Raw genomic sequence first — 19,982 nt, forward strand, 5'->3', positions numbered from 1 at the left:
TTCTTAACCAGTTTTCTCCCCAGAATATACCATAGAAATTAGCTGCCCTCTCAGTAAATAAGATCACAATCTGGTGCAATTTCTCTCTTGAAGTATGGCCCTCCCTCCAGCTACTCCCAACCTCATGTACTTGGCACTACAAAAGTACCAAGTGAAATCACCTCAGGAAATTCTACTCTTTCTTTCTATAAACTACTGTTTCCACTCTTCTGATCCAAACACCTACTCTTAGTGAGTCAGAGAAATTATTTTCATTGGCATGAAGTCCTTCATTACCCATTATCAAATTTGACTATCCTAAAATTTCTGGAACAAAAACTAAGAGAAATGGAATGAAAATAAATAATTTACTAACTAAATAAATTTACATAATATTATGATAGTACTGCATGAAAAGTTTACATTGTTACTAACTTCATGTTAACAATTTTCCTCCAAAATAATCTGTTATCTATCAAGATTTATGTTATCAGTCTTCTAAAGCACTTCAAACTGCCACGAGGCCTGCTCCTTTGGTCTACCTGCTATCCAGTAATTGGGTAGCAAGCTTTCACTCAGGTTGTTCACTGCTTGTCATGGTGGATCCTTTCTAATATCTACATTTTCAATATGATTCAACCAGTCAATCTTCACTTCCCAATTTTTCTGACAAATCTAATATCTGTTGTCTCTAGTTTTTCAGTCATCTATTTTATTTCTAACTCAATGTTCAGATCCATAAGTTAAAATTTGTTTACATACTATCTTTTGGTGCTGCTCATTTTGCATTTTGGTTAATTCTTCTCTCTTATTCCATAAAAATATACACAGCTGTATTACTGTGCCAATTTTGATTATGTTGCTATCTGTTTCTATATAGCAGATACCCAATAACAAGTTGGTAACTTGTCCTGGGGAAATTACTTTCAAGATGGACTATTAGAAAAAAAGACAATTCAGGAAAGGATAACTGAATTGGAAAAAGAATCACATAGTGAAAATTGCAACAAAGAATGTAAGAAGTATTGTGCATAAAGCAGATAAACTAGATGAATGACTAAATCAAGCCAACATAAAGATGTATATAACAAAAGCAAAAAAGTCACAAAAGAAACATAACTATATACAAGTCTGAAGAGAAGTGAAAAAAAGAGAGAAGATTATGGAGACAGGTTTATGAAAGCCATGTCCTAAAAAAATTACTTTTAGCAAAACTAAGTTACTTGGCCAAAAGGATAATGGCTCACTGTGTGACCTGTGAAAAACATCTGAGATGACCCAGCGAAAGTTGGTATTTGAAAACTAATAATCTAAATTTTTAAAAATAAAAATAAGTTAATTTCTTTTGTGTTTTTATTTATATCAATACAGTTACATTTTGCCCCATTGTGAACTATGCTTATCATCTCACCTGACAATTTATTTACTTTCCTTGTTGATGCATGTGCATACTTCAAGTAGTGTATGATAATGCACGTGTCATCACCAATAATAAGTCAAATGGTTGCAGCTGTTAGTACTTTTAAATTTGCATAGAATTTATCTTCTTCTTCCTCCTCTTGTGCCTTATCCCATCTATTTGGGGTCAGTCTTTTACATGATGCGGTAAAAGCTTGCACGCGATCCCAACTGACTTGTCGCAGAGCCTGATGCTGGGGGTGGGGGTATTTTATATCTGTAGAAGTGTGTTCATGGGGCCAGTTTGCCTGTACTGAGAGACGAAAAACCAGAGTTTCTGAGAGAAAAAAATCCTCCACCTCTGCATGACACCAGCTAACTCACCTTTAGTCGAAAGAGACCAGATAAAGGTTCCTCACATCATGGACAGGAATCAAACCCAGGTTTTTCCAATCAAAGGGCTTCAAAGCCCTTTGATTGGAAAGACCTGGTTTTGATTAATTTTAAATTCGATAAATAACATCTTTAGAAACTATAACTCATTTTTTAGGAATGTTAGTCAAGTGAGTAATATTTATTATCCGACTAGTTTCACCGATTTTTGCTATCGGCATCTTCAGGGATACAACTGGTAATTAGTACTGTGCCAAATTAGGCACAGTACTAATTTTGTATGAATTAGAACTGTCAGTTAAAACCTAGTCTGTTACCTTCATATCGCTTACCAACTGTATCCCTGAAGATGCCGATAGCAAAAATTGGTGAAACTAGTCAGATAATAAATATTACTCACTTAACTAACATTCCTAAAAAATGAGTTATAGTTTCTAATACAAATAGTCAAGAAAAAAGTCACAAATAACATCTTTATTTAATTAAGATTTATTTTTAGCCATGTTGAAACCATAGAAAAAGAAATCTAGGAAATTTTCAAGCTGTGCAAGAAGAAAAGCATGGAGTTGTGGAAAATTTGATAAGGTTGTGTAGTTTATGCATGGAAAGTGTAATAAGTTGAACTTACAATATTGAGCATCATTATAAATCTATGCATCTGAGTTCAATGAGCAAATTCAGCATGGAAGAAAGATCAGCATACACAAAACAAGGTATACCGAATTATAAGTGCCAAAATAGAATTTTGCAGAAATATATAAATCAGTGCTGAACAAAAGCTGGCTTTATTGCATCCCTATGCATTGCAAAATATGGAAAGGCTTTTATGATGGCAATTTTGTGAAAAATACTTTTTATTGAGTGTGGCAAGGAACATTTTAAAGATTTTAAGAATCAAAACAATATAATTAAGAGAATTAAAGAAATAACTTTATCAGCTTGTACTGTTCAATGGAGAGTCAACGATATGCCAAAAAATATTAAAGAACAAATTAAAAATGATCTATTGTCATGTGATGTTTTTAGTAGTGCTCTTGAGAAAGGTACACTTGATATTAATAATACTGCTCAGTTGGCAATTATAGCTCGTTATGGCTAAATTAAATCACAACAAATCAAAGAAGAATTATGTACATTAACACCAATGTTTGGTACGACTAAAGGATATGATATTTTTTTTTCAAAAATTCATGGATTACAGATTTTGGTGAAGGAAGTCACAAAAAAAGAACTCACACTTAAAGAAATTCTTGTCTGTAATGAATGACAGTGCCCCAGCTATGTGTGACAAAAATATTGGATTTATAAAAATTTTTGAAAATGAAATTTGTCATTGAGTTTTATCATTTCATTGTATGATTCAAGAAGAAAATCCGCATGCTAAAGCATCTGCAAAATGATTAAACAAAGAAACAAATGAACATTGTGGTAAAAAATAATAAATTTAATCAAAGCATGTTCAGCTCTTACGCATAGATGTTTCAAATTCTTATTGGAAGATATGGACTCAGAATATGGCAACTACTGTTACATTTGTCTGCGGTTAGCCTACTGGCTGTGCGCTTTGCAACCATATGACTGGGGAAGGAGTGTCCAGGGTTCGATTCCCGTCGAAGACGTTGAGGCTCTTCCTCAGTCATAGCCAAGTTAGCCGGTCTTGGGCATGGGCAGTAGGGTTTTACCCGCCAGTTTATCTGGCGTTTTTCATCCCGCAAGCAGGCAAACTGGCCCCGTGAACACACACGGATCTACAGACAAAAATACTTAATCCTCCAGGAGGGGACTCAACTCGCTCCAATAGGGACAGGGGAGAAAAAGGGAGGAAACTCCATACAAATAAATAAATAAAACTGTTACATTCAAAGGTTCAATGGTTAAGCAGAGTGAAAATGTTATGTCAATTTGCAGGCTGCATTGATGAAATCAAAATATTTTTAAATGAATTAAGCAAAAATTTTCTGCAACTTGATAATCATGTTTGGTTAATAAAAAATGGGCTATTAACTAATATAATGAATTATTTCAATGATTTGAATCTTTGCCTACAGGATAAAAATCTTACTATTTTTATATGCATCAAGAATGGAAAAGTTTTGTGAACAAATTCATTTTATTTAGTAAGAACATTAAGACATTACAGCTTAAACATTTTCCCACAGTAAAATAATTCACAGACAATGGTCAAGTGTCAATTAAAAATTTAAATGTACAATTCATAAATGATTATGTTGAAAATATAAAATTGGAATTTGAAAATCAATTCCAAAATTTGGCTATGCATGGTGCCATCTTTAGTTTTCACAATTAATCCAGAGGACTTTGATGAAACTAAAGTTGGACATACGTTACATACATTTTAGGAATTGATAATTTAGAAATAGAATTGATTGAATTTAAAAGTTCGATCATATGGACTAATAAATTTAAAGAAATGTCAAGGAGCTAGAGAAAGATACCAAAAGTCAAAATCAAATTATTACAGAATGTTGGGCATCAATTCCTTCAACATTTATAGCAATGACAAAAGTCATAGTAGTTATTTTATTTGTATTTGGTTCATCCAATTATATGCAAGGAAATATTTTCTCTCATGAATTATATTTTAAATCCACTAACATGTAACAATTCTGAGTCATGTGTTTGAACAATCACATTTAGATATCAACCAATTTGAACAACCAAATTTAGATATCCTGTGCAAAGATAAACAAAACCAAGGAAGTCATTGAAACTGTCTTTAAAATAATATTATTTTTCTATGGATTCTGTATGTACAATTTATAACTGTTTACATATTATTTATCATTAGTTATGTTATGTTATGTTTGCATTATTTATATACTTTATGATAATTTATATATAAATTTGTGATTTAGATGTTTATTTGTGTTTGCAATATCAAAATAATATTTAAAAGATTCTTGTACTTTTTTTCCCATATCCATTCATAAAAGAATAAAGGTTTTGTTTTTCTGTAATGCTTAGTACTTCATTTATAAAGATTATTTTTCTTTTTTTACTAACATTATCCTCCCTCCTCATGTGACATACACATTAAGTGGTGAACATACAAATTGAAAAATTTGATCCATGGGGAAAAAAAGGTTGCCGATCCTTGGTTTAATTAAGGGGATGGAATCATTAATTTTCTTAATCTGCATTAAGATTCAGCTTTAAGATCAGAAGACATAAAAGTTAATTTTAAAATTGTCATGTTCATATTTTTTCAATTTTTTACTGTTAATTATTTTATTTTTACCTGTAGCAAGGCTCATTGCCACTAACTTCTAATAGTGTGAAATGCCCATGTTTGCCACCAAGTCGACATCCTTTTTGATGACGGTACTCACAACAAGTACTAATCCTTAAATCCTTCAATCCATCTATGAAAACAGTAACACTAAATGGATGGTCATGATGGCGTCGTGATATGAAAGCCAATTTCTCTATAAAATAAAAGTGAATAGCATACAACAATCAGGAAGTAGCACAATAATGGTAAGGATGCGTTACAGTCAATAATTTTAATAAACAATCGGAAAATTAAATTAGAAAATTTAATTAATTTTCCTATAAATTTATTCTTTTATTTATTCTTCCAATAAAAGATTGGAAAAATGAAAGGAAAAAAAAATTAATTTTAAGTGACCACCAAAAAACAGTTGGCTCTCACTATAGCAAGCACCATTATAATACTGTTACTCACTATAATGAACAAAGCCAAATAACAGATTCAACATTCAGAAGAAATGCTGAATATATATGTCCTGTCTGACAGCAACAGGCAGAATTCCTGTCATTAGACTTGCTCTGGTTGGTAACCAAATTAGATGATTCCTCTATTACTAAGTCTCACACACGTAGAAACCAGACGGACAAATTGGAAATGAACTCTGGATCAAAAATCAAAAAGATAAACAAAGGTGCAATCAAAATATTATGGAATGCTAGTGAAATAGTACATAAAGATGAAGTATTTGTTCTCAGAGAAAATACTATGATATAAAAATAGCTGCCAAAACAGAAACAAAAAGGGATTAAAGAACTAAATGAATATACCGTGAAGTAAAGCAATCTGAAAGAGCAAAAGCAGCAACTATACTGATGATATCTAAAGATTGGAAGAATGAAATAGTCAGCTATAAATAGTGGAATGAAAGAATAATAGAAGCGAGATGAAAAATACAAAGACAAAACATGACAATATTCAGTGTTTATACTCCTAAAGAAAACAAAGAAGAATCTCTGAGGAATTTTACACCATAATAATTAACAATATATACAAAAATGACTACATACTTATATTAGATAATAGTGTAAGAATAGGTAATAAACCAATAAAAGATTGTATGGGAAATTATGGGGAACCATACCAAAATAAGAATGGGCTAAGATTAATTGCCTTTGTTCTATTCAATAATTTGAAAACAGCAAATTCCTTTATAGGCATAAAGAAGTACAAAAATAAACATGAGAAGCAACTGGCCTGATATCTATAATTGACTACATAATAAGAAATAAAAAAATAACAAATTTCAGAGTTCTACAGAAGCTAAAATTGAGATACAAATCGTTACACAGCTGGAAAGGTATCAATACCTCCAAAATAGCTGATGAAAAAAAAAAAAAAAAAAAAAAAAAAAAAAATAGAAAGCACATTTAAAATGAAATTGTTACAGGAAGAAACTATTAAAACAAAATTGTACCAAAGGAAATTAGAAAAAAATTTACTAGAAACAGAGTTAAATGAAAATATTAAAAAATAGTGGAAGAATACATGCAATATAATAAAGAAAACAGCCAAACACATGGTAAAGAAAAAGAAAAAAAATGGCATAAGAAAAGGGGCATCAGAAACTAAAAGAAACAAAAAAAAAATAACAAAAGAGAAAAATGAAGCTTACAGAATGGCTATCTTCTGATACAGCTGAAAATAAACTAAATTATAAAAGAAAGAATGCCATAGGTAAAAGGGAAATTAGAACTGTACATAGACAAAACTGGAATAATTATGTAAATGAACTAGAAATATAGTTAAGAACATAATTATCAACATATAAAATCTTGAAGAATCTGAATAAAGTAATTAAAAACAAAGTAATATAATTATATCATAAGTAAAAAAAGAAATGGAATAACTTATGGAAAGACCAAATGATTTTAGTACTGCTAACAGTTAGTAATAGTAACAAATCAGAAACCACAACATTAGATGAATTAACCCTTTGACATATAAATTATTTTTAAACTCTAAATTCGTTTGAAATTGACGTGAACTCCGTAACGTCTGCGATATGCCAAAATCAATTTTGGTGCAATAAACAAAAGATGTGTCACAGATGTCTTTGTATGAAATTCGTTTGAAATTGATGCAAACTTCGTCTGTGATACGTCAAAATCAATTTTGGTGCAATAAACAAAAGACGTGTCACAGACGTCTTTGTATGTTAACGGGTTAACTGAAATTCTAAAGAAAATGAAAAACAAAAACGTTTCAATCAGAACCAAATTACCAACTAAATACGTTATTATATGCAAATGATCATATCTTAATTACTAATACAGAAGATGAACTACAGTTAGCTATATACAGCCCTTGACATGATTGCTACAAAATATGGTATTTATGGCATTTAAAGCAAGGAAACAAAACAAAGTAACCAAAGAAGTGAATACTTTTAATTATTTTGGTTGTAACATAAGCTACATCGAAGAAGCAGATCCAAAACATGAAATTAATAAATTCACCAAAATTACAGTCATGATTAATATCTTTAAATCAAACCAAGATTAGGAATATTCAATGTTTTAGCTAAATCTATTATATTATATGGAAGGTAAAACATAGATAATGGGGGGAAAAATAATAATAAAAAACAAAAAAAAAAACAGACTAACAAAGAATAAACATTGGCAGAAATGAAATTTCTAAGAAGAACAGTAGGTTACACTAAACTAGATAAATAAAAGAAACAAACATCAACCTTACAAACAATAGATAATTATAGAAGCAAATGGATTCAACATGGTGAACAGAATGTCACTGAACAAACTACTAAGGAGAATACAAAAACATAAAACCTAAAGGAAAAAGAAATAGAAGAAAACCCTCAAAGAGACTAGATGAGGATAGAATAAGCCAGTACATCCAATACCATGAGAGGAAGAAGACTATAACAAGTCCCAGCCATAAGACTGAAAAGTCCCAGCCATAGCACCCATAGGCAGAATGCTATGTTAAAAGAAATTTATAGCAAACTGTTACTGCAGTCTGAATGAAGGGTATAGTGAGAGTCAACTGTATTCCCATTTCAAATATAAATTTAATAAAGATGGACTGTTTTTAAGCTTTATACAGCTTATTTACAGCAGCTCACTTGAAACTACACTGCTCACTCAACAGGCAAATATACCGAAGACTTTACATGGTCTTGTTGTTTAAGCGGTTTAGCTTATACATAGAACTGAGAATTTTATGGGAAATGTGTTACTTTACTAAAATCTAAAATGATGATGTTGAGGAGTTTCAACAACAAAAAGAGGGAGAGGTGCAAAGGCCAGTAATCAAAACAATATCAATACTGTGCAATTGAGGGTAGATTACATTACCAAGGATCACAATTTGATAAACAGAGAGGACAAAAGGAGATATAACAGGTATATTTAAGTTATGTAAAAGGTTGTTTGGAATTATAATTATGGGCAAGGACCTAAAGCTATAAGGCTAGTGTATTATGTTTGTAAACTGCATGTGTGGGCCAGTTTGTCTATTTTGCAGGATGTAAACATGAGTTTTCCAGGAGGAAAACCCTGCTACCTCTGTATGAGACTGGCTAAAACACTTCAGTAGAAATAAAAGGGTATTCTTCACATTCTACATGGGATATGAACCCCATATCTTTCCAAACAGAGGGCATCGTCCATATTGAGTAAGCTATGGAGGCTCAGTTAGTGAAAGGATTTTACAGGATAGATTTAGTAGATGGAAGAGAATAAAGATCATTTTTGGAAATGGAAATCAGAGGAAATGTTTCTTTCATTGCCAATGAAATAAGAAGTGGTAAAATAAGCAACGTGTGAGTTAAAGAGGTGTCACCTGTGAGAAAGATTATAAAATTATTAATCATGGGTACATGATTAATAATTTTCCTTCATTTCTTAAATTTCTGAATAAAATTTTGCCAAAATGCTCTGTCCTCTGAACATTTTTATCCTTTCTGATACAAAACTTTTATATTCCTTCTAGCTGTCTGATTTCTTATGCTACTTTTATAATAAACCAAGAAGTCCTGACCAAAGTCCCATAAGCATGCTACTATTCCTGTGGCTCACTATAGTCAGCTGTATAACATATTTTATGCATCTTCTTTGGTATTCCTTATTGCTAGAAACTGGCTAGTTGGGGAGGTTTCCTTCCCCTCCCTCCACCAATCCAACATGACTTCTTCAGCCTATCGATATGATCTTATTTATATTTCTTACCTCTGCAGACAACAGTATCATGCTTCTTATATAAAAAGTATTAATGTTCCATTTATCTTCTTTAATACCAGTTGCATAATTAAATCATAATTTCTCACTCAATTTGACTAATATTTCTAACACATTTTTTCTTTTTTTGCATACTCTTTATTGGTATGCTGTGAAGAACAAGATGGGTATCACTTCCGATTTAAAATTTCTCTATATATCATTTTGAAGATATAGCCACAACAGTATACTTTTTTTTTTTTTTTTGTAATTTCTCTTTATGTGAATTTTCGTTCATATTCAAAGATGAAATACAGGAGAATTTTAACAGTCTGAATCCAGTTTGTTCTTCTCCATGTTTCTCTTCTATAATTTTTCTTAAGTCTCTTCTCAAGATGGCTTGCATAAATCTTACCTTTCTGTCATTCTCACATTGTTGGATTCTGCTGTTTTACACGTGGGAACTATAAGAGCTCTACTCCAATCATCTAGAAGTCAGCTATTTGACCAAGCATTCTGAATTATGTAGTGTAGCCATGAAGTGCAGAACTTTCATACCTCCATATCTGAGCTGTTATCCTAGTTGGATATCATCTACTCTAGCTGCCTTTCAACATTTGAAGCTTTTGGATAGTTTTTTTTTCACTTAAATATTGATATGTAATTACTCCTTTTTGCATTCCTATTGAATATTTTCTACTACCGTTCTGTCACTGCTTGTTTCATTTAACAGTTTTTCGAAGTAATTACTCCATATGTATAGAAGCTTGCTGACAGGATTAGGTGTTGGGCATTAATTTATTTTGACAATATTACAACAAAATTATATTTAAATTGGTAGCTTGCTCCACCTTTGCAATGAGCTGCCCTGGTGTTGTACCACCTTAACCCAGTCCTGAAGATACTTTCAGGTGCAAACTTTGTTTGTTCACACTTGGATAAAGGATTAAACTAATTTTATTTATACTCTAACCAAGTGAAAAATAAACTTTCAACATCTTTCTCTAAATCTAGAGTAATTTATTAAAAAAAGGGTGGCACACCATTTGGCAACTCCTATAGGTAGAGATGACCTGCTAATGCTTCTGCCTGGTATCTCTACTTGGGCCTGGCTCCCACTGAAGAGACCTTATTCGCCAAGACGTGAAAGACAGCTCCAGTTCGAAGAAGAAAGAACCTGTGCCTACCAGTCCAAAAGAGGATCCATTTCCCGCGGCCCGAAGAGAGAGCTCCATGCTCACTTTCTACAGAAGCACCTCAGCGTCGGTAAGACCTTTTTTCTTATTATTGGCTTTTTTACCCATTCCTTCTGGTATCTCTTCGCTTGTTGCGAGGGACACCGGGCGTTCCCCAACTTCGCCCTCCTTTACCTCCCCCCCCTTCTACAGCCAGTAGTTAGGTCTTCCCCCAACAATGCCGTTATTCTTACCCAGAACTAGAACGCTTGGCATCGAAGTCAAGCGGCTCTCAGATGAGCGGACGTTAGTGAAAGCTCTGATTGATACAGTAGGAGTAGAAAACATATACGGTTTCACACCGTACTCAAAAGAAAGATTCAAAATTGTAGTCAAAAATGACCAAACAAGAAGCAAATTATTAGAGGGTTTCCCCTGTGCGGGACAAACGATCAAACCTTATTTAATAGGGAGTTTACGGAAAACGTTAAGAATAACTAGATTTCCCTTGGAATACCTGGAGAATGAAGACAACGTCAAGAAATTTTTTAGCCAATGGGGCGATATTATTAGTATCAAAGCATTTGAACATGCTGATTACAAAGGCTGGAAAACAGGCGACATTGAAATACAGATGGATATGAAAAAGGAAGTTCCCAACTTCATTTTAGTGGGCCAAACAAGGGTCATGGTTAACTACCCGGGTGTTAAAAGATTGTGTTTCCGATGTAACTCTGATGGTCACCTAGGGGCAGAATGCCCAAAACTACAGTGCAGAAATTGCAAATCAACAGAGCACAAAATAGTAAACTGCACAGAAGCTTGTCTTAAATGTGGGGACTTGACCCATAAAGTGGACACGTGCTCGCACAGAACACTCTCAGAAGCAGCTGGAGGGACCATAATACCGATCAGGGCTATACCCCCCCTCGGTAAACCTGAGGTATCATCAGGGAGCGATTTTCCAGAGCTCCGGCAACAGACCGAAAAAGAAACACTAGCAGAAAACACAACCTCCATGAAACCCGTAACAGGTAAGACACCCAGGGCAACCCACCACATCAAGGAAATAACAGCCAACTTCGAAACCCGCAGCAAATAGGAAGAAGTCGTAACAACCAGCGCCCCAATAAAGCGTACAAGAGAGGCAGAAACAGAAGAGGCAAAAAAGGCTAAACAAAGCAGCCTACTCTCGTCAGAAGATGAAATGGACAACATCCAAACTACAAGCCAACGCGAAGGCACCCATCCCCTTGAGGAGGTGGTAACAAAGACAGGAAACCTATCCCCAGTAGCGGACCAACCTGCAGAACCCCATTCACATATCTGCAGCACGGACATTTATAGCATCACAGAAATGGAATTTCAAAACGACCTCGTTATGGATATTCCAAACAGCTCTGATAGTGAATCATATGTGGAACATGTAGAGCAACAAACAGACAACACCCCCCCCCCTTCCTCCAAATACCAACATGGATTTTAAAATTGCCACTTTAAACACCAACGGTTTACGCAACCCCTTCGCACAAAGCACTGTCTGGAAGCTAATGTCAAGGTACAAAATTAATATCCTCATGATTCAATTCAAGAAACCCATTTTTATAAGCATTGGGACGTGGAGAACTTCTCGAGAAGCTACCCAGTCACCAGCTACTGGTGCTTTGGGGATGCTCACTCGTGAGGGGTGGGGATACTAATTCGCCCCCCAATCGTGGGGGGGGTTCTTCAACGTCCAGAAGGATGCCATGAAACGTCTAATAACGGTAGACTGGAAGTACGGTGGCTGTACCATCTGGCTTGTTGCAGTATATGCCCCGAACAGAAGCGGTTTCTTCTCTGCCCTTGAAAACTACCTCTTGGGAGCAGAACACCTAATAGTAGCCGGGGACTGGAATTGTGTGGAAGACACACGTTTGGACAAAGTAGGCGGGAACACAAACTCCGGAACCGGCAGAACCGCCGCTCTAAAAAGATGCTGTGTAAATTTTGATCTCGTCGATGTCTGGAGGAGGAATAACCCATCGAAGGTAGAAACAACGTGGTGCCGCAGCCAGATATCGACGAGACTAGATAGGCTGTACGTGTCCCAAAACTTGGAACAGTATGTTCAAATGACACGTCATACCACAGCACACAACATGTCAACAGATCACAAATTGGTCATTTTAAAAATTACACTCCCAGAGGTTATGGAAACAGCCAGAGGTCCTTGGAGGCTTCCTCCTACCTTTCCCAGTCTTTTTAGCGACCAGCTACAGAAACTCTGTGATGAATGGACAAACATCAACTGGGACTGGGAAAACTGGCTGCACTTTAAGTGGCAGGCTAAGGAACTGTTTCAAAAATGTGGGTGCGAAAGGGTCTACCAACAATGTAAACGGCTGAGGGATCTCTACAGGGAACTCGGCTGGTACCGGTCAAGCAATCGGAGAGGAGTTCCCTGCGGACATCTTATCAGACAGGTAGAAATAGAGCTGCAGCAAGAGCGGCAGAGTAGAGTCGATGACCTCAACTTTCGCACGAGATTCTATCTCAGAAATTTGGAAACACCCTCCGCCGCATTCTGCAATCAACAACGGGTGGCAGCAAACGATGAAAGAACGATTTACCAGATCGAGGAGAAAGGCCAGATTCTAAATTCAACCCATGAAATACTCCATCACTTTCACCAGCAGTATCTTGGCATCTTCGCTGACCAGTAGGGCACGGATGACTTCAGTGAGTGGGACGTCAAACGTTTTCCCGAGCATCTTAGCATCCTGCATGACAGGCCGATAACTGCAGCTGAAATAAAAGCCACGTGCAAAACGATGAAGACAAAAAAGACCCCAGGGCCAGACGGACTGGGGATAGAATTCTATAGATCTATCTGGGACCTTGTACTGCCAGCACTAGTAAAGATCTTTAACGAATTCCTCACTTCGGGAAACATCCCCGAGGAATTCGCTAAGAGCTATACAATCTTTATCCCCAAAAAAGACCGAGATCGGACCTTGTCAAATAACTGGCGTCCCATCTCCTTAACTAACCTAGACTATAAACTTTTCGCAAAAATTATCTGTACACGCATTAAGGGCGGAATAGAAAACATAATAACAAGTTCACAGGTCTATGGAATCCCAGGTAGATCTATGGAATTTAATCTCTTCCTGCTAAGAGACCTAATCAGACTGGCCAAGGGAAAAAAATACCCCCTGGCACTTCTCTCCACCGACCTGGAAAAAGCGTTCGACAGCGTCAGCCACACGTACTTACAGGACACCCTAAAAAAAGTAGGCATAGGCCCGAGACTTCGGTGTACAATTAAACATATGTACGCGGGGGCCTCGACACAACTGTCTATTAATGGGTTTCTGACAGAACCAATATTTATAAAGAGAGAGGTTAGGCAAGGCTGCCCACTAAGCCCCCTTCTCTTTTCCCTAGCATTAGAACCCCTCATCAAAAGAATAGAGAACACCCCTGCAATTAATGGTATTCCACTGCCCCAAGTTTCCAAACAGTGCAAAATAGTAGCATATGCAGATGATGTAGTGGCCACACTCAGAGACTCTGAGTCTATCTGCATCTATCTTGACATACTGCAAAACTTCAGCATAGTCAGTGGTCTCCGAGTTAATGCACAAAAAACCAAAATCAAAAATTTTGGAAATTTCCATAACACCGGACTTCCCTACGGTTTAGCGCTGCATATGCAGCCACTAACAATACTAGGAGTTCCCTTTTCTGAGTCGCTAGCTTTACCAGTTAAGAAATCACAGGAAATAAGTACAGAAAAGATAAGTCTATTCAAACCGACCTTTTTCTCCTTTTATGGCAGAGCCACAGTGATAAAAACAATCATTACCCCAATGCTGATGCACACAATCAATATCACAGGCATCACACTGCTACAAGAAAACCAATTATCCAAAAAACTCATAGATTTCTTCTGGAATGAAAAAAAACATGAGGTTAAAAAACAATACCTGCAACTAAAACATGAAGAAGGGGGGTACGCTCTGCCTGATCTCAAAAGCTTGCTTTATGCAAATACATTCAAAACCGTACGGAAGGCCTTAAACTCAAACCATATTTCAGGCTTCCTAATTAGATATTTTATAGGACTTTTCCTCCCCCTCTTTGGAACCACGGACTATGCTGGACCCCGTGCAAGGGTTGTGCCCAAGTGGTACTGCACACTAGTAAAATCACTCACAGTACTTAGAGACAAAGGAACAGAAATCCTCACACACAAACCGAAAGCAGTATACTGGGATTTCTTCCAACTCTCCAGGCGTGATACACCAAACCTCGGGACAAACAATGAAATTCTCTTTAAAAACATCAAGAATAGCTGGGGACAGCCTTTTCATCGGGATCTGGCCTGGCGAATAGCTTATGGGCGGCTCCCTGTGAAACAGGTTAAATCTAGGTATGTACCCAGTCCGTGCGATCCCTTTTGTGATGTCTGCCGGGGCGTGGAAACGGTGGAGCATTTCTTTTATTTTTGCCCACCAGCCCAATGCGTCTGGCAAAGACTGAGCACAGCACTGGGAATCCCGATGCTATCACTAGAAGAGGTCATGGTCATACACCTGCAATTCCCACCACCAGTCAACAAGACCCCAAAATTCGCCATTTTTTTAATTAACGTCTTAAAGTATCACATCTGGAAGGTATGGAAAAAATCCCAGGAACGGGACGCAAATTTAATGTACGCAGGAATAAGGAAAGGTTTCTTTTTTTACCTTCCTAAATTTCTTGCGCAAGAGAGACATCTACTAGGCGACTTTAAATTTGTGAACAAATACTGCAAACCACCGAAAATATGCTTTCTTATACAGGGATGCATCAAGCCCTGTATATTTCTTTAGTATCTCCCAAACTCCACCTAACTCTCCCTAGGAAAAGTAACAACCACTCTGTTCTTCCTCGCCACAAAGCTTTTGCTAGCACGGTTTCCTTTACTCCAAATAAGGGGGTTAGATCTGAGAACCCGGGCTGCGAAGGCTTACTGCAAGGCGGTGCTGCTCCTTGTGAGCGGCATCTCCCGGGCCAGTCTTCTACCCCATTCTAAGTCCCAGTGGTATCAGGTCTGCAAGTTCCTTATTTTGTTCCCTTTCAGTTCAACTGACCGGACCTTAAGTCCTTTGATTTTTATGTAATTTAAAAAAAAAAAAAAAAAAAAAAAAAAAAAAAAAGTTCTAACTGAAATTATCGTTTTCAAAACAGGTCAATGAATCTCCTTCATAGATAACTGATGAAATTATTAAGGATAAATTTATAAGTGAACTATTAGTCAAAATTTTTATGGTTAAATTTTCTTTTTTTTTTCTTTTTTTTTTTTAACAGATAAATTGAGAATATGTGTCACAGACCAATTAGCCATATAAGGCTAAACAGGTTGACTGAGGCCTCTTTTACCTACTACTATCCTACTCTATCTTTCAATATTCTCCTATCTTACTGTTTGCTGACCCTCAGCATGCTTTATTCTCCAAAGGCCGATGATGAATGATGAGAGACATGAACTCCCATTCGACCTCAATAAAGGTCGAAACTAGTCTGGGTAGTGGCCCTTCCCTTAATGCATAACATTAGGCATATCTGCAAGGAGATGTGTTTTGCATTATAGGAGATACTGAGATAGGAGTGTTGGTATCTTTCCCCACCTTTGCAACAAGTTGCCCTGGTGTTGTACCACCTTAACCAGTCCTGAAGATACTTTCAGGCACAAACTTTGTTTGCTCACACTTGGATAAAGGATTAAACTAATTTTATTATAAAAAAAAGTTTAATAACTAGCTTATATTTCACTGGATTTCAAAGCAGCATCTTCAGAGCAAAAACACATCACATTAACAATGACATGTGACACCATTTCTAAATTTTGTCAACAGCCTCAAATATTTTGCCACCTTCTTGATATTTGTTTTCTATATTTTTAACAAAGTGTCTAATGACTCATAAAATTCCTCCACTCCTTCCTTAGTAGCACTTCCGGTGGGACAGCAGGCACAAATACATCTCTTTATTCAATTTGTTCAAAACTGGCTACTAAGTGGCAAAGAGAGCGCTATGTTCATCAAGATCGTCGTGAAAAGATAAGTTTAAAATTTAAAATTATGTGTAGTGTTAAAGTAATGTAGTTATTGAATTTCTTTGTGCTTCTTGTGTATAGCTTTGTGTGCGAGTAAAATGGTGGTAGGATGTAGATCAGTGTGAAAGAAGAATGAAAGTGGCATAGATTTTTCAAAAATGGTGAGGTGCCATGAATGCAATATGTGTGCTTTGGGGGAGAGAGTGAAGATGTTTATGTGGAGAGGATTAATAGGAGAGATAAGAGTTTGGATGTGCAAGAAGTGTAGCATGCTTGGATTATGAGATACTGAAAATGAGTGGTAGTGGGCAAAAGATCGTCGATGTAGCTATGGGAGTAAGTGGAGTTGATGGTATGGTTGAGTGTTTGAACGGTAACAGTAAGACAGTGAAAGTGGAGGTGAGTTAGCAGCAGAGAGTGATAAGGGAGCATGCATAGCTGGTGGTGAGTGGTAACACAGCTGGCATAACTGGTGCTGAGTTACCGGTGATAAGCGGTAAGACAGTAGACATGCAAGGTAATGAAAATGCAACTGGCATAAATGGCAGTGAGAAAGTAATTGAAGAGATGTAAGCAGAGTTGGTAAAGATGAAGCAGGAGATTAAACATATGAGGAATGAACTAAGGAAAGTTACAGATTTGCATGGAAGTGTGAGGAAGAATGGCATGAAAGATTTAAAAGAAACATCAAATGATTTGAAAGTAGCAATGTATAGGGGGGTTCAATGGTTTGAGGTGTGGCGAGTGAAAAGGTGCACAAGGTTTGTTTACTGGGTGGTAGAATGAGCAGAGTGGTTGAAGCATTAGAGAAGAGGAGTACACAAGCAAAAGAGTTGGTAGTGGTAGTTGGCATGAATGATTTGACTGGTAACAAGAAGAATGTAAGAAGGGATGTCCTGAGGTTGTTAGGAAAGTGAAAGATAACAGTGTGGTAGTCAGTGTGCTATCCAGGTATGATAATGATGAGTTGAAAAGACTAGTGAAGATTATGAATGGTATGCTAGCAGAGTTGTGCGAGGAGAAAGGAGTTAATTTCGTGAATGTGTGGGACGAATAGAGGTGTATAAAAGAGATGTGTTACATTTAAATGGATTTGATGTGAGTCAGATGAAGCTGTTGCTGCAAGAGAAAATAATAACTGAAGTGAATGGAAGACCTGAGGAAGCAAGAGATGTGGAAGAACAGGAGAGTTTGCAAAATGGAGAGGTGAGTGGCAAGAGTGAAGAGAATGAGAGAGAAGAAACATGAGACAGATGATGGTTTCAGGAGTAGATGTGTGAATGCACAAGAAATGATTAAGATATTCAATCAAGGATTGGGGGGGGAGAAGGACATTTAGATCTACAGAGGGATGTAATATTAGCAATGATAGAGAGGAATGGACAGAAGGGAAGTCTGGAGAAGTCATATTTGATAACTGGGGTCAGCAGGACTTGCTATAGAAATGAATTAATGTGTATGTTTACAAATACTAGAAGTATTTGAAACAAGGGGAATGAAATTGAAGCACTGACAGAGTTCATTTGCCCAAAACAAAAATTGTTGGAATAAGTGAGACATAGATGAATGAAGATGACATTCTGACAGGAATAGAGATGAAGGGAATATGTAGTCTTTGGTGAAGACAGACAAGGCAAAAAGTGAGGAGTGTGAATGATATTAAAGTATAATGGCAGAGGAGTTGTGTTCATCTAGAGTGGACATGCAAGGAGCAAATAGTTACTGTGGTTTGAAGAAGTATGGTGTAAAGTGGAGGTGAACAGGATGAAATGTTTAGTAGGATGTGCTATATAGGCTTGGTAATGTGGAAGGCAGTGAGAAGGAAATGTTTAGGCAAATTGGTCTGGCTAGTAAGAAAAAGGTGATCATTAATGGACAATTTCAATTATGTTAATATAGACTAGAATGAAGAGACAAAGTCTGGATGAATTTCTTGAGTTTTTGAGGGACAACTATCTTAGAGGCTACACATGGATCAAGGGTTTTGGATTTGATTATCCCATCAGAAGATATCGTAAATGATGTGTCAAATTCCTCCAGTTGGCGAAAGTGACCATGAAGTAATCGTTTGGATGGTGGCCAGCCATATCAGGACTTTTGTGAGAAAGGATTATATGTGGAACTCTAAGGCAGGTGATTATGACAAGCTCAGGAGGCAGTCTGCAACGATATCATGAAACGAGGAATTGGACAGGAAAGAAATCGATGCTGCTTGGTCTCTACTAAGGAATTATCTGGAAGAGGCAATGACAGTGTATTCCAAAGGTCAAGAGATTAAATAAGGTAGGCATAAAATGGATGACTGAAAAGGTGAAGCATGAAACCTTAAAGAAAAAAAGGCATTGTGGAGGTGGCACAAAATGAGTGGCAATAATCAGTTACATGAGGAGTACAAAAAGCAAGGAAGGTGACTCACTTGATAAGAGTAGCAAAAGTGCAGTATAAGCAACAGTTAGCAAATGAAACTAAAAAAAATCATAGGGAGTTTTTTTTTTTTTTCAATATGTGGCTAGTAGAAGGAAGAATAATTATGGGAGGATGATGTTTGGTCAGTGATAATGGGAGATTGATGTACAATGAAATGGAGAGGTGTTAAATGAGCAGTTCATTAAAGTATTCCATCCTTGTGATTGTGACATAATGCAGAACATGAGAGCAGTGGGAATGGGGAGGAATCACTGATAGTGAGAGAGCAGAAGGCATGTGAGGAACTGAGTAAATCTGATGTCAATAAGGCTATGGGACTTCATGGTATATCACCATGACTTGAGGGAATGTTCCAGGGAGTTAACAACTTTAACTTACCTTTTTTTTTTTTTTTTTTTTTTTTTTTTTTTTTTTTTTTAAACATGAGTCTTAGATTGGCCCAAGTACCAAAGAAGTGGAAAGAGAGCAAAACTGTTCCATTTTATAAACGGGGTGATGAGACTAGGGCTTCCAATTATAGGCCAATCTGCTTGCCTGGAGTTGTGGTTGGAGAAGCTAGTCATGACAAGGACTCAGAACTGGGTTGACAGCAGCAGAAATCTCATTAAAATGGACAGCATGGTTTTGTTAAAGGAAGAATGGACACCATGGTTTTGTTAAAGGAAGATCGTCTTTTAGCAATCTCCTTACTTATTATACCAAGGCGATGAATACATTAGACAAGGGGAATGCATATACGGTAGTGTATTCAGATTTTGCCAAGGCTATTGATAGATTGCTACAAGACCAGATGGGGGTTGGACAGATTAGCACATCAGAATAGAGATTGGCTGTCTGATAGGTATCAGCAGATTATGCATGGGGAAGTGATATCCCAGAAGAGGAACGTCACGTGACCCAGGGGTCTGTTTAGGTGCCATCATTGTTTATTTTGTATGTAAATAACATTGGAAGGGGCTTAAATCATGACATACAAACTGTATATCATGAACAGATGTGTTTAACCGGGCAACGCCCAGTTAAACAAGGCCCCCCGTTGTTTTCGTCAGGGAACC

At 36.5% G+C, this 19,982-nt stretch overlaps 1 protein-coding gene across 3 annotated transcripts in view; it reads right to left on the reverse strand.

The window, feature by feature from the left end:
- Positions 1 to 19,982, reverse strand: part of LOC150097405 (uncharacterized) — a 181,073-nt gene that overhangs the window by 55,447 nt on the left and 105,644 nt on the right. For all 3 annotated transcript variants that reach the window (XM_090406761.1, XM_090406759.1, XM_090406760.1), the window contains exon 8: positions 5,030 to 5,216. In XM_090406761.1, coding sequence (XP_090262887.1) covers positions 5,030 to 5,216 — 187 coding nt within the window. The remainder of the gene's footprint in view (positions 1 to 5,029; positions 5,217 to 19,982) is intronic.

The sequence above is a fragment of the Typopeltis vanoorti genome, chromosome 17 (assembly GCF_054136105.1).
Source record: "Typopeltis vanoorti isolate ZY-2024b chromosome 17, IOZ_Tvanoo_1.0, whole genome shotgun sequence".
In the NCBI taxonomy this organism is placed as follows: Eukaryota; Metazoa; Arthropoda; class Arachnida; order Uropygi; family Thelyphonidae; genus Typopeltis; species Typopeltis vanoorti.